This window comes from Austrofundulus limnaeus, unplaced genomic scaffold, assembly GCF_001266775.1.
Source record: "Austrofundulus limnaeus strain Quisiro unplaced genomic scaffold, Austrofundulus_limnaeus-1.0 Scaffold144, whole genome shotgun sequence".
NCBI lineage: Eukaryota > Metazoa > Chordata > Actinopteri > Cyprinodontiformes > Rivulidae > Austrofundulus > Austrofundulus limnaeus.
In genome coordinates this window covers 789,963-805,874 of record NW_013952546.1, presented here as the reverse complement: position 1 = coordinate 805,874, position 15,912 = coordinate 789,963, and the positions used below count along the sequence as shown (strand labels likewise).

General features: G+C 39.5%; 1 protein-coding gene across 3 annotated transcripts in view; it reads left to right on the top strand.

The window, feature by feature from the left end:
* The window catches only part of znf385d (zinc finger protein 385D), a 95,903-nt gene that overhangs the window by 68,635 nt on the left and 11,356 nt on the right, over window positions 1–15,912 (top strand). For all 3 annotated transcript variants that reach the window (XM_014016392.1, XM_014016394.1, XM_014016393.1), the window contains 2 exons: window positions 11,277–11,555; window positions 13,964–14,145. In XM_014016392.1, the coding sequence (XP_013871846.1) occupies window positions 11,277–11,555; window positions 13,964–14,145 (461 nt within the window). The remainder of the gene's footprint in view (window positions 1–11,276; window positions 11,556–13,963; window positions 14,146–15,912) is intronic.

Here is a 15,912-nt window from a genome sequence, read left to right as displayed (position 1 = left end):
GCGGGGGGGCAGAGCTGGGTTTGTTTTTATGAAAAGACTCGTCGTTGTGCTCTTGAATGAAGAGTAAACAGAGAGGAACAATCAGGCCTGATGGATGGTTTTTAGGTTTTTTTAGAAATACGTCTGATTGTGTCAACATTGTTATTTGTTATAAACATAAAAGCTTCGAAGCAATTTAACACAAAATCCTGTTGAGCTCTTGAAAATGTGAAATTTGCACAAGTTAAATCAAAACAAACAGAATCAAACTTTAGGAAATAATTTGAGCACAAGCTGTAAACAAACGAACACAAAGACAGTTCGTCCTTTTTAACGTTTTGGTCGACCTCTGACCCCTTAGAGCAGGATTATTCAACCGGCGGCCCAAAGTTCGGCCCGCCAATTGGTTCATTCATCTCTTGAGGCCAAACCTCCTGTTTTCTACTTTAATTACTCTAAGTTTGTTTAGTTCGACATAGACATGTTTGGTATCTACAGAAATGCCAGCTGGCTACAAGCTGGTAAAAACCATTTCTATAAACACTCAAGACATTTAAAACTGAAAGCAGTTGAAGATAAAACTATGAAAGTGAAAATAAAATTGGTTTAAAAATTTGGCAAATCAGAGATTTCAAAATATTATTTGCAGTAAAAAGGAGGCAGAATGTGTTCTTTTTGTTTTTGATGTTTTAATATCACTACTTTTATAGGGTTCTGTATGTTGTTTTCATGATTACCGTAATTATTCGAGTATAATACGTAAAATTTAATCCATAAAATCATCCATAAAGTTGGGAGGTAGTATTATACTCGGATAAATATTTTTATTTATGTATTTTAACTGAAATATCGGCAAAATTATTGAGTCCGGAAATGAGACCGTGTTGTAAAAATCAATTGAAATGAGCTCACCTCTGACACTCCTCCGTGCTTCAGAGTGAGATAATATCAGATCCAGGCAGGCGACATGATGTGAAAAAAAGGGGGGGGGAGTAGTCCTGTACCTTAGTAATGATAACAAACTAATGACATTAGCGTGTGACCGAGCCGCTCCTCAAACAACAACAAACACGTTTGTCAGTAATGGCTGCCGTCTACCGGTGTTCTGAAAAAGTTTGTATCCCTGAAAAAAGTTTCCCCACCAGAGGGGGGCGCTCGAGAGTAGGAAGTAATCTGCTTGTATCTGCTTGAAGATGGTCCAAATCTCATGTGGTCTCTGACCTTTGTGTTGGCGCCTCCTGGTGGACTATGTGTAAAATGCCAGAATTCATATGATGCTGCTACAGCTGATATATATTTGTTGTCAAAATACCTTTTAGTACATATGTTGTTAAAATAAAATGAACAGTCCAATGATTATTTTACTGATATGTATAAAGACTGCAAAGGCTGAAAAATACTGAAGTCTGTATGAAATTGGAGGTAGTTTGAGGATTAAATTTTTTATGCTTTTTAAGCTCAAAAAAGCGGGGGTCGTATTATACATGAGATCGTATTAGACACGAATAAATACGGTAATTGCAGCAAAATAAACCATTTCAAAGGTAACAGATCTTTGTAATTCTTGGTTTAATTACAGAATGACTAGGATGTTCGGCCCCTCAGCTGTTGCTCTGCAGTAACTGTGGCTCTCGGAGTAGTTTAGTTGAATATCCCTGCCTTAGAGTTAACCTGAACAGACTGAGCGAGGGTTAAAGTCAACCTGCTGCTGATATGCCGTCAGTATCAGTTCTGTCAGCGAGTCAAACGTCACTCAAAACAAAATCATTTCTGGCGTTTTGAGAAGCCCATTTTTGAAAATCAAGGCACAACTTGTAAAACTCTATTGTTGGTCGCGCACATTATTTCATCGCCCATTTCTGTTCACACAACCTGCTTCAGTTTATTTTTAACCTATGCTTTTAAAACAGTGGTGAACTGATTTGGACCACATTTAAAAAATTGTTAGTTTTTAAACTGGGCATGGGCAGCTTAAATGATGGAAGGGGCCACAGGTTTTTTGTTGACACTTATCAGAGGGACACATACTGCCCAAATATAACAAAACTTTCTTTTTAAAAACGTTTGAATATTAAACCAAAAACCTGCGTGGTACTGGTAAAAACTCCCTATTGTTTATGTACTTGCAACTTCCCATATTTAGCTTTGTGCAACTTGTAGTGGCAACTTATAATAAAATCCTTCATGGCAGACAGCGACTCTGAGCAGAATAAACAGGTTTGATCTGAAATTCGGTGAAAAGATAGTCTACCTCACATTTCAGCTGAAACATGATTTTATCTGTCTAGTTTTCTTTCCTCCGTCCTTAGCCACAGCTAAACGTCTCCTTTATGAAGTGGCGTCTGCGTTGGAACTTTATTACAGCCAATTAAGTGGCACTGAGACACTTTTAAACATTTTTGTAATTTTCTAAAATTTATCTAATCTTATTTTTTAATAAAAAGTTGTAAAAAAAATTGCGGACCGGACGGAAGTTACTCATGGGCCTGATGTGGCCTGCTGGCCACCAGTTGGCCGTTCCTTCTTTAAAAGCCCCGTCACACGTTTTAGACAACTTGTGAAAATTTTAAAAACATCTACGTTGAAGATGTTTTTTTTAACTCAACTGAAAGCTTCTTTTAGCCGTGTACACGCTGTAATGCTAACAAACTGATCAAATATCTAACTTTTATTAGTAATTTAGACATTTAAAAGATTATAAGTTGTGTAAAATGTCAGTGTGACAGCGCCTTAAATTAAGATCATTCTGACTGCAAGTAACACACTGACTAACCGCAAACCCTCAACATGACCCTGCCTAAACCTAAACAACTGCTCTGGGGAAACAAGCATGCTGGAGTTGTAGCTGCAGATGGTTTTAGAAAAAAGAAGAATGTCTCACGGAGGAATAAAGTCTGTGAAAACATGAACTCACGGGGAGAAGGTTTCCAACAATCCGTCCAGTTTTCAGATCCTTCATGCGTGTTTCCTGAGACGGATGAGCAGCTGGTGGCGGCGGGGAGGTTTATTTCACCCAGATGACTCAGCAGCAGCCTGTTAAGGCTGGAGGATGCGTGTCCTCGCAGCACAGGGAGGAGAGGTCGAGAGAAAAGCCCGCAGCACGGCCCGCCACCTCTCAGTTCCAGTCCAGCGCCTGAGGAAATGTAGCCTGATATTAGCCATTAAAGAGCAGATTGTCAGGGGAGCCGTGCCAGCTCTGACAGCAGCTGCACCGCGGAGCAGGGAGGCCAGAGGTTTCTTCACAGGCTCTCTGGTGTTCTTGTTGTTTTCCTCCACAAACAGCCTGCCGTCCCTTCGTTCCACAGCTGAAAAACAACTTCTTCCCTACGGCCTCTTGTATCTTCTTAGAAAAAAAAGATCTTTACAGACGTCAGAGAGCAGATTGATCTGCTGCAGGTGTTCTGACAGGTGAGGGCTTTAAGCCTGGTTCATACGGCAACATGATGCAGATTTTTGACCCCAGCTTTGGACAATCTGTCTAATTGCACAGATTATTTCACTTAATTTGAGAAGATTTAGACTCAAATTAAGTGAAATAATCTGCCAGTGCAGTAAGACAGTTGCCCTTGGTAAGAACAAGATTGCTAATCTAATTCTTGCATTTGCTTAGTGTATCTATAGAAGAGGATTAGGGCTACTGAAAAACAAAAAAAAACAACTCTGACTTTGTCCTGATGCATCTCAGTAATCCAGGTAAAAAAATCAAAAAGAAAAAAATTGTATAGGTCTTCTGGACAGGTTCTTCTCTAATGAAACGTTTCGTCTCTCCTCCAAGAGACTTCTTCAGTCTGAGAGTTTCAGGCAAAATTCAGGCTTTTAAGCACTGCCTCCATGTGACTGATACTCACATCACATGGCTATCATTGACACCTAATTAACACCTATTGTTAACAGGGGGTGGAGTGATACTGGCAATAGCCGCGCTGTAGGAGGGGGACAACTGAAAACGGAGGCCTCCACCTCTGTTTAATGATGGACGGTCTTTCTTCACAAAAATGGCTTCTTTTACTCCTCTCTCAAACCAACGTTCCTCCCTATCAAGAATGAGAACGTCCTCATTCTGACTAATCTCAAAATTCTGAGATCAAAGTCAGAATTTTTTCCAGTGGCCCTAATCCTCTATCATATATATCAGTCTCAAACAAGATAATAAAATGTTTTTGGCTGGATATAAATTGTAAAACTTGGTTGGTTTGATAATTTTTGCTGTGTAGTCTTCATCAGACGGGTGTTTTTTCTTCACTTTCACAAATTATAAGTATAAAATAAATAAAACCAAACTTCTTTCAATAACTTGACCCAAAATTGGTGAAAAATAAAAAGGAACGCAGCTCTAAATAACGTTTTAAAAATGACAATTATGTGATCCGTTTGCTTGCCGTACATCAGAGGTTTTCCTGCACAGATGATTCAGTCATGTTTTAGTCCTCCTTTGCTCCTGTTTGCAAACTAAGATGAAATAAAACCCTGATAAAGGACTCATAAAGTCCTCTGACACAAGGCGGGTCTGATCCTGGTCCTGGAGATCCAGTTCACCTGAGCCAGTGACTGAATCACCTCTTCATGTTCTGCAGAAACCTGTTAATCACCTGTTTGTTTAAATCAGGCGTCCAGAATAAACCAAAAGATGCGTTGTTTGAGCCTCTTTGATTTCTGAGGAAATTAAAACTTTAAAACCCTCCATTTGTCTGCAGGAAGCTAAACTCAAAGAGCTAAACTCAATAAGCTAAACTCAAGAAGCTAAACTCAAAGTGCTAAATTCAAAGTGCTAAATTCAAAGAGCTAAACTCAAAGAGCTAAACTCAAAGAGCTAAACTCAAAGTGCTAAACTCAAAGAGCTAATCTCAATAAGCTAAACTCAATAAGCTAAACTCAATAAGCTAAACTCAAGAAGCTAAACTCAAAGAGCTAAACTCAAAGAGCTAAACTCAAAGAGCTAAACTCAAAGAGCTAAACTCAAAGAGCTAAACTCAAAGAGCTAAACTCAAAGAGCTAATCTCAATAAGCTAAACTCAATAAGCTAAACTCAAGAAGCTAAACTCAAGAAGCTAAACTCAAGAAGCTAAACTTATAAACTCAAGAAGCTAAACTCAAGAAGCTAAACTCATAAACTCAATAAGCTAAACTCAAAAAGCTAAACTGAAAGAGCTAATCTCAATAAGCTAAACTCAAAAAGCTAAACTCAAGAAGCTAAACTCATAAACTCAAGAAGCTAAACTGAAAGAGCTAAACTCAAGAAGCTAAACTGAAAGAGCTAAACTCAAGAAGCTAAACTGAAAGAGTTAAACTCAAGAAGCTAAACTGAAAGAGCTAAACTCAAAAAGCTAAACTCAAGAAGCTAAACTCAAGAAGCTAAACTCATAAACTCAAGAAGCTAAACTCAAGAAGCTAAACTCATAAACTCAAGAAGATAAACTCAAGAAGCTAAACTGAAAGAGCTAATCTCAATAAGCTAAACTCAAGAAGCTAAACTCATAAACTGAAGAATCTAAACTGAAGAAGCTAAACTGAAAAAGTTAAACTGAAAAAGCTAAACTGAAGAAGCTAAACTGAAGAAGCTAAACTGAAGAAGCTAAGCTGAAGAAGCAGCTGGTTTCCTCACAGACCAGCTGATTTCCTCCTCCTGAACTCAGCAGCTGCCACAGTTCAGACCTGTTTAACCTCCTGAACATGAAATGTTTCAATAAAACCAGGAATCCGTCGGCCGACAACACAACCCTGAATATTTGCCCTTGTGTCGGCGGGGTGGGCCCGTCATTAAAGAGCCGTTTGATGATTGGGGGGGTGCAGGTGATTAAAGCGTTCTTCGGCTGGCCTTGGCCGCCCTGCGTGCTGGGGAGCCTCCAGTAATCCATATCCCCAGTCAGTGTGACCTAACGGGCCCAGTTAAGAACTCAATCCCCTCTCATTAATGGAGGTAATGACTGTGATCAATCTAAAGTCGGTCCGGGCGAGCGAAGCCCCGACAGGAAGGAGGGAGCGAGAAAATGAAGATGTAGGGGAGCGAGGGGCAGGTGGAGGGAGAGAAGACCAAACTGCAGAAAAGTGAAGCAAACAAGTGTGAAAGTCCGAAAGGGCAGAGAAGAAGCTGAGAGACGAGATTAAAGGGGAGTAATGGAATGTGGGGCACAATTAAACTGGGAGGGATGGAGCTGAAGGCAACAAAGACCGAGAGGCGGATCAGGACCCTTCAGAACAGGTCAAACCTGGTTTTCTCCTCTCCGGACCTCATCGTCTCGTTCCTCACTGAGGTGACGGAGGAGCTGAAATCTTTCCACTCTGCTTAAGCTTTCAGGCAATCACCGGACCCCCCACACCCCCCCTGAGATCCGATTACCTCCGTAAATGAAGCCGGATTAGAGCTTTTAATTAAAACGATCAGGCTTTATAGGACAGGAAGTCCTCACAACTTTTCACCTCTGTCCCGTTTCACTCACAGTGTCCCTCTGATGTCATCAGCGTGAGACGAAAACCTCCAGATTTACACTTTTATACATTTGTTTTGGTGTTTGTACCAGAAGACTTCAGTCTACAGGTCCACGATGGGTTTGATGGTTGTTGTGGCGGTTTGTTAGTGTGGTGGCGGTACTTCGATGGGCGGAGCTTTAAGGCTGCTTCTGAGCAGGGGTGGGGCCAAACTCATTTTCACTGAGGGACTCATGAGCATCATGGTTGTAATTCACTTCCTGTTTCGTCTTTAACTTAGACAAAAACCTTCCTGAGCACCGCTAACAAACGCTGAGCTCTACCTGGTATTTCCTGCATAGAAACATTTTAACACGTCTTCTTATAAAAACTGAGAAGTATCACATGTACCACTGACTAAATTACCGTATTTTTCGGACTATAAGCCGCACCGGACTATAAGCCACACCCCCAACATAAAAAAAACAGTACACCCAAATTTACCTTCAAAAAAGTGAATTCAACATCAAAACATAAAAAGCAAACCTTTAGGAATTAAAGTTCGGAGGAATACGGTTCATATAACTGACCATATTTTGGTAGTTTTCTTTAACAGTTTCTGGTCCAACAAAAACGTCTCATTCATCGTCCTCCGGCGCACTGAAACATCGAAGTCCTCCTCTTCAGTGTCGGAGTTAAACAAGCTGAGAAAAGCTGCGTCACACAGCGGTATCTGTTCAGTGTCGGAGTTAAACAAGCTGAGAAAAGCTGCGTCACACAGCGGTATCTGTTCAGTGTTGCTTTCTGTGTCGCTGTCCTCCCGGGGTAATGCTGGCTCTGAAGCTGTGGTGGAAAAGCCTTCCCGCTCCAGCATACATCACTGCATGGGATTCCTTCCCCGGGGAGTGCAATGAGGAAAAAAAAGTCAGCAGCTCTTCAATCGACGTTTGTCCACAAACTTGTCCTGGATTAAGCTCCAAAGTTTTTATCAGTCAGATTCCACCATGAAAAATGTCTGTTTTATCCCCTTTTATGAGTTTTTGGCCATTGACTATCTTTAAATCGCTGCTTCCTGGTNATCTTTAAATCGCTGCTTCCTGGTACAACAGTTGGCTCTGGAAGCAATCGCTTTTTTCTTTTTTTTTTCCTTTCTTTTTTAAGCGAGTGGTTGAAGCAAATGGAGCATAAGAGCCCCCTGGTGGCTGAAGAAAAAAATCCATGTATAAGCCGCACCGGACTATAAGCCGCATGGTTCAAAGCTCAGGAAAAAAGTCGCGGCTTATAGTCCGAAAAATACGGTAATTTTTTTTTCTATTAAAAGTAAGAGTTTTAAACACTGTTGAGTTGTGGTAACTGCCATTTTGCATTACCAATTTTCCCATGGGGACCTCCCACTGGTTCAAATTTGCAAATGGGAAATTCCCACTTCCCTGTGCAACTGGACGACAGCAAAAGTAGCCTGTGAAAATGCAGTAAAAATTATATTTTACACAATGATTTTTGCTCCTTTTGGATCCTGTGGAGCTCCACCTGGTTGTGGAACGCCGTCATTTCACAGGTAAAGTAATCGGCATCGGGCGTCATAACGACACTGTTAGGTTTTCTGGTGCCTTCTTTAGTTTGGTGATACCTCAGGACGCCCTCATGGCATGGTGCTTTAGCAGAAAAGTTTTTTCCCTTCTTAAACGAGGGAGACAAGCTATTTTCTGAAGCCCGAGGAAGACACATAAAGAAGGAAGTGGGTAGCGATTTTACAGATCGTTGCTTTAATCTTGACTTTTATTTTGGTTTCTCTGTAAATTTTTGTTTACTTACATAAACTGGGTAAACTTTAGTAAACTTTGTAAGCTGGGGTGTGGGTAAAGTGTCGACGCCTTCTTCCAAAATAAACCTAAAATCATGATCTACATGCATTATGGGAAATGTAGTTTATGGTCAATACTTTGATGCTTTCGCGGGCCACATTTTGCCCACGGGCCTTAAGTTTGACTGATGTGTTCTAGAGGAAATATTTTAAAACTGAGGATTGTTTAGAAGTTTTGCACAGAACAGCTCATTTTCTTCAGTCTTGTTAATAAATAAACAGAAAACAGCTGTTTAAAGGTAACTTATTTAAATAAATAGAGTCGATGTAAAATATTAAAGAGATGATCTGAAAAAATAAATTATCTCTGACGTTCAGCTGGAACTTTCTGATTATAAAAGTAAATAAAGCCAGTAGAAGTGTCTCCGGCTCACCTGAACTCATCCACGTTGAGTCGAAGCAGGTGTGACCGCGGCGAGTTAATCGGCGTGACTCCAGGTTGTTTTGATGATCGGAGAGTCGGGCGGCGGGTAAATGTGGCGATCAGAGAGGTCGTTTCTGCTCCGGCTGCTGGTTTAATAACGACTCGTCCTGAGCGGCAAGGTCAGGCGGGTCAGAACCGGGTCGCTGATCAGGGACCGCTCTTTAAAGCGGACTGAAACCTGGACACAGAAAATAAAAACCTTATTTTTCTGGAGCTTCTGAGGCCATTTGTTCATTTAATTTCCTGTAAAAAACACAAAAAACCTTTTTTTTGTCTGTTTTTGTTGCTGAAGACAGCAGCTGCAGGAAGTCATTAACATTAAATACTGAGGCTTTATTTTTTTAATTTCAGGTGGTTTTTATTCTCCAGTTCTGCAACGGTTCTTTAAATTTCTTCAGATTTTAATCCGTTTGATAAACGAAGTTAATTTATTTGATAAAACACAAACCAGGAAGTAAATATTGTCTCTCTGACGGTTCATAACTTTCATCTAAAAGCTGCAGTCGTCTGTATTTGTTTTTTTTTTTTTTTGTATTTATTCTGATCTGCATTCAGAAGCAGTTTTTCTGTGAGTTTTGTAGCTGAAGTTGTTCAGGTGTGAAAAGAGCCTCATTTCAGGAGGTTAATGGATCGAAACGCTGAAATATGTCAAGAAAAAAAACAGACGTTTTATATTTTCAAACATCTGAAGCTTCATTTATTAAGACATTTATCAGTTTTTTCCTCCAGCAGCTCGTTCAGATTTATTTCTTGACCTTTTGGCAGCGATGATCCGAGTTTAAAGAAACGACGTCTGACGCCTCCGTGGGGATAAATAAGAACTGACGCTCCACAAAAAAAAAAAAAGAAAAGAAAACAGCTCGACATAATTCACTATTGATCCTCTCCGCTCACCGGCGGGAGCTTCATTCCGCCGCCAAGCCGGAGTGCGGAGAACTCTGAGGCGTCGGCATCGATCGGGTCGCGCCGACGAGGCTGAAATTCATTTTTGGGCGAACGTGGCAGCGGTCCGTCTGTTTTCAGTCCTCCGACATGTTGTTTTATGAGTCGGACTCATCGATCCGCCGCTGCTGAAAACACAGATGTTTGTCTCTGCAGCTGTTTGTTGGATTAATGTGAGACTTTAAACTAAAACAGGATCAAAGTTCTGCTTCTCACAGCCGCGGCGCAGCTGAGAGGAGGCGGACTTATTCAAGAAACACAGAAAAAACAAACAAACAAACGGTTCAGTTTTACCACTTCCTGTTTGGTTTGAGTCAGTCCTGAATCCGGTTCGCAGCTTCCTGTTTCGTCAGAAAACTGAATAAGGCAGATTAAACATAAAACACAGCTGAAAACAGGGATGGAACGGAGGCTAAATGAGCCAAAACTAGCAAAAAGCAAGCTAAAAGATGATGTAAAATGTTAGCTTTAAGCTAAGAGTAGCAAAAGACTGACTAAAGCAGAAAAACTTTAACTAAAAGGTAAAAGTAGCTAATGTTAGCTAACGGTTCGTGGTTACATATTGCTAGCTAAAAGCTAAACATTATCAAAAGGGTATCTAAAGGCTTAGAGTAGAAAAACATCAACTAAAAACAGCAAAAAGGTAGCTAAAATTTAAAAGCTGCAAAAGGCAGAAATAGAAGCAAAAGACCAGCTAACAACAAACATTAGCACTTTTCAGAACGTAGACTATACAAATGTAGCGACTATGTAGCAAAAGGGGTAGCTAAATGCTGAAAGAAGCTATTACAGCTAACAGCTACAAATAAAAGCCTAGCTAACAGCAAATTTGTAACTTAAAACTAAAGTAGAAAAGCAATATCTAAAAGCTTAGTGTGCCATAAAGTTAGCTAAATGCTAAAAACAACAAATTAATAAACAAAAAGTAAATAAAATCAAATTGATAAAAAAATTCTAAAGGCTAGCTAAGAGCTAAATATAGCAACTGGTAGCTAAGAACAGAAAGCAGCAAGATCCTAACTAACATTAGTAAAACCTTAGCTCAAATCTAAAAGTAGCAGAAGGCTGCCTTCTAAAAGCTTAGTGTGTCATAAAGTTAGCTAAAACCTAAAAAAGCAAATTAATAAACAAAATTGGTAATTTTTAAAAAAGCTAGCTAAAAGCTAAATGTAGCAACTGGTAGCTAAGAACACAAAGTAGCAAAATACTAGCTAAAATTAGCAATAGCTTAGCTCAAAGCTAAAAGTACCAGAAGGCTGCCTAAATGTAGCCGAAATCAAGCGCAGCCAAGAAAAGCTAAAGCATAAATGTAATAAACAGCCAAACATAGCAAAATGCTAACTCAATGCTAAATGAAGCCGAAGGTGACAAAAACAGAGCAAGTTGGTGAAACTAATTTTAAAGAAGCTGAGGGGATTTTAATGCAGTTTATGAGACAAATGTTAGTAAATAAAGTAAAATAATTTGAAACGTCACAAAAACCAGAGCGCTCATGTCCTGAATGAGCTGAAGTTTTGATTAAAGAATAGCTAAAAGTCTGCAGACGTAGAATAAAACCAGAAACAAGTGGCTCATCTTTAACCTTTTTTAACTAAAATAAATAATTCATGAGACTAAAATAAATTCTGACCATCTTCCTTTCTGACTGTCCTTCTGGAGCAGCTCCGCCTTCGGTGATCCGGTTCGTCAAACCCTCGGCTGCTCCGTCACCGGGACCGGGACCTGTATGTTCGCCGACGGTCTTAAACGTCACGGCGAGCTCAGAGACAAACTCGCCTTCTGAAGGAGACGAGGGGTCAAAGGTCAGCCCGTCCTCAGAGCCCGACCCGGACCAGGAGGCCGAACCAGAGACAGAGGAGGCGAAGGCCAGACGCCTGCTGTACTGCTCGCTCTGTAAGGTCGCCGTCAACTCCGCGTCACAGCTCGACGCTCACAACAGCGGTAAGAAGGACGACGACTCGTTTTGTGTTTTTGTTTGTTGCTTTGTTTTGTTTAAAAATTAGTCACTGGATAAATATCTACAATTCTAACTCTTGGAGCAAAAGCCATCCAAGATGGTCGCCACAGCTAATCCTACTTAGCAAACACATAAAAGGCTACAACAACCATTTTATTAAGTCTTAGACTCAAACTTGGTGTGGTAGTACCTGAGCATTATCCTTCATCCACTATCATTTTATATTTATAATTTGAGAGCCAACATCGTTTGTCTGTTAGCAAAATATCTCATGAACCGTGCTTTTTCATCCCCCGTTTTGTGAGCTGGAAAACTCAAAAAAAAAAAGAATCACCCACTTTCATTTCGTGTTGTGGCTGCATCTAGAAGTAAAAAAGCTCATCATCGAAAATTATTAATCCAAGATGGCCGCCGCTATATTTATGTAAACCAGCCACTCTGATTATTGGAGAAAAATAAGCTCCATGAAGCTCAAAACTATATTTCCTCCAGCGTTTGGGGTGGCGGAGGATTTATTTATGGTGGGCAAAGCCACCACTGGCCACCCCCCACCCCAGGTCCGCACTTGTTCCTGGGTAAAGTTGCTCCCTCAACTCACCAAATAAAAACAGTTTAACTTCTGTCCACTTTTACTGAAAACTTTAAGTTTTTACTTCATTATGTTTTTAGTTCCTGTCCAGAAAAACACAAAAACTACAAACATTCAGGGCTCAGGTCCTTCAGAGAACTGCTCGTCTGAACCAGAATCTTTGTGGAAAGTTTGATAAAAGGAACTTTGTGAGACGATTTATCTGCAGGATCCTCAACATGACAGACACAAAAACTCCTCCACAGGAAAAAAAACAACCAGCAACTCTGAGCTGCAGCAGCTCGAGCAGAAAGCCTCAGCCGAACTCAGGCTCGTCAGAACAAAGTCCTCTCAGAACCGACCAGCTGGACTTTTTTTTTTCTTCACAGCAGTGTTTTTACAGCTCATCGAAGTGTAGAAAAAAGAGCTTTTTGTTCAGTCGACCGTTTTAAATAATGCCAAGGACCGGACAGGAAGTGGTTCTGAAGTCTCTGATGTAGTCCTCTTTGTGCGGATCCAGATTAGCTTAAAGTAGCAAAAACACAAGCTAAAAAACAGAAAAGCATTAGCTAAATGTAATAAAATGGTTGCTAGAAGCTAAAAGTTGCAAAAAAAAAGATGAAAAGCAGAACAGCACGAGCTAAACACAGCAAAACATTAGCTGAATGGTATTAAATAAGTAGCCAGAAGCTATGTTGAAAAAAATTGATGACAAGTAGCAAAACACAAGCTAAAACACAGCAAAACATTAGCTAAGGCGTTAAAATGGTAGCTAGAAGCTAACAGCTGCAAACAGTTGGTTAAAAGTAACAAACTGCAAGCTAAAAACTGCACAATGTTAGCTAAATGAGATGTATTAAAATAATAGCTAAAAGCTAAAATTACAGTTAAAAGTAACAAATTGCAAGCTAAAAACAGCAAAATCTTAGCTAAATGAGATGTATGAAAGTAGTAGCTAAAAGCTAAAAGTTACAAACAGTTAAAAGTAGCAAAATGCAAACAAAAAAACAGCAAAACAGTAGTTAAATGCATTAAAATCATAGCTAGAAGCTAAAAGTTGCAAACAGTTGGTTAAAAATAGCAAAATACAAGCTAAAAAACAGCTAAACATTAGCTAAGGTATTAAAATGGTATCTAGAAGCTAGAAGTTGCAAAACACTAGTTAAAAGTAAAATGGTAGCTAGAAGTTGTAAACAGTTGGTTAAAAGTAGCAAAATGGAAGCTAAAAACAGTAAAACATTAGCTAAAATTATTAAAATATTAGCTATAAGCTAAAGGTTGCCTAAAATGTTGAGCAGCAGACAGAAAAAACAGCGAAATATTAGCTATAGGTCTTAAAATAGTAGCTAGGAGGTAAAAGATGCACATTATTGGCTAAAAATATTAGCTAAAAGTTGCAAAATATTGAGTAAAACTAGCAAAACATGAGCTAATACTAGCCAAAGCCTAAATTTGTAAAGCAGGTTGGGAAAAAGCCAGAGAGGAGTGGAATGGATGAAGTTAGAGGACAGAGGACACACAGGACAGGTGAGGACATAAAGAACAGAGACGGGGGATGAAAACTCGTGGTGGAGGCTTCCAAAAAGGGAACAGCTGAAAGAGGAAGAAAAGCTTAAAATATATATTTATTTTATCTGGACTCAAAGTTCGAACCCTAACATCTGTAATTTAAACATTCCTCTCTTCACTCTTTGATCCGGGCTGTTCCAGGATAATTTACGACCTGTTCGCTCGGGGCCTCACAGCGAGAGATCTCAGACCTTGAGGTTGCCTGTTTTTTGGTGGGAGGTCAGGTTCTGACGGGCCTCCTGTTCTGACCCACAGGTACGAAGCACAAGACCATGCTGGAGGCCCGGAGCGGCGTCGGCTCCATCAAATCTTTTCCTCGGCCCGGAGTCAAGGGCAAACTGGCTTCGACCTCCAAGTCGTCGACGGGACTGCAGAACAAAACCTTCTTCTGTGAGACGTGCGACGTGCACGTCAACTCAGAGACGCAGCTCAAACAGGTGAGACGCCACGACTAATTCTCTAAATCAAACCATTAGAAACAACAGAATAAAACCTGACTGCAGCAGGATTATTAGCAGCATTTTCTAACGTGACTTGAAGCAGAAAATCAAAGTGTTTTTCAGTGATTAGCTCTGAAATGATTGGTGTAGGAAAACCTTCCTGTTCAGGATGCCGCTCCTGTTTCCGTCACCCACGAGTTCCACTCCATGTTCCAGGACGAGAAATGATCCGGCACATTTTCAAATGGAATTCAACCGTCGTAAATTATTCACACTTGCATAACGTGTCAGAGCATCTCCCATGAAAATAAAAACAGAGAGCTGTGGGGGGTGGGGGGGCTGCTGGATACCAACGTTCACCTCCAGCTTGTCATTACATCAGCCGACGACATGAGAATATAAATCTGAGCCTGGTTTTATGGAAATGATGTTTTTGATGAGTCAGGTTCAGACAGATGCCTGATCCGTCCATGAACCGTTTAAATACGTCCAATAATAGAAGACCTTCATGTCAGGATCTGTGTTTATTGTGTGAAATCTTAAACATTTTTATTATTGGGATCTTTTTTTTTCTTCCGTACGTTTTTCGGCACGTATATTGTACCGCGTTTTCTGTGTTATTTCAAAAACTTATATATCAAAACGTTCAGCTTCTTCAGGACATTCTGACTATAACTTTTGGAATTTCAGAAATTTATACTTTTTGAGATATTTAGCTTTTTCTTCAATGTTTTTCTCATTCAAATGAATAGAGAGCTCTTTTAGCATCCTTACAGTCCTTCAAAATGTTCATAAATCTTTACTGAACTGTTTACCATTTTTTCTAGTTCTGCTTTTTTAAACTGTTGGACTAATTTCAGCTTCATTCAGCTTCTAATTTCTTGATTTTAGCTTTTTCCTTCTTTTCATTCTGACATTTTCTGATGTTCTGCTAATTTCAGCAGTTTTGGATGTTTTTAGCTACTTTTTAGCTTGTTTTAAATGTTTGTTTAGCTTTAGCTTTTTGTGGTAATTCCAGCTTTATACTGCCAATTCAGCAAATATTAGCTCTTTATGCTTCTTTCTGCTAATTTCAGCTGTTTTTTGGTGTTTTTAGCTACCTTTTTGCTTGTTTTAGTGTTTTTTTGCGTCACTTTTTTGTGATAATTCCAGCTTTATACTGCTTAATGGTTTTTTTTGCCACTTCAGTAGAAAGCAGTACTGAATATCTGAATATTAGTATCTTAGCTTCTTCATGATCAGTGGCTTTTTTAATAGATAGACAAGAAAGAAGAAGAAAGAAAGGGAAAAAGAGGGAAAGGAAAGAAAAGGTTACAATGTAATGGAAAAAAGTGAAAGAAAGTATTGATGATATGTGAGATATACGTCAAGAAAACAATACAATACATCCAACTTCTATACTGTTTAATTCAACAAGTTTTAAAGCTTTTTTCAGCTTGTTTCAGCTATTTTAGCTAGCAAAAATCGTTCAGTACTAAGCATTCACTCTGAATTTTTGCAGGAAATTTAAATTCTCTAATTCTTTATTGGTTTGTTTCTTTTATACTCAGCACAACTACAAGCTGATCAGAGCAAGTTAACCTTAGCAAAACTAAAGCTAACCCTATCAATGTAAAACTAAACCTATCATACCCACAAGCTAACCATAGCAGTCCCAACTCTAACCTTAGCTTTACTTTGCTCTAAAAACACTTGTTTTTCTGAGCTCACCTCAGTGTTTGAATTTTCATCCAGCAGCCAAAAAAAAATAAAATAAAATAAAAT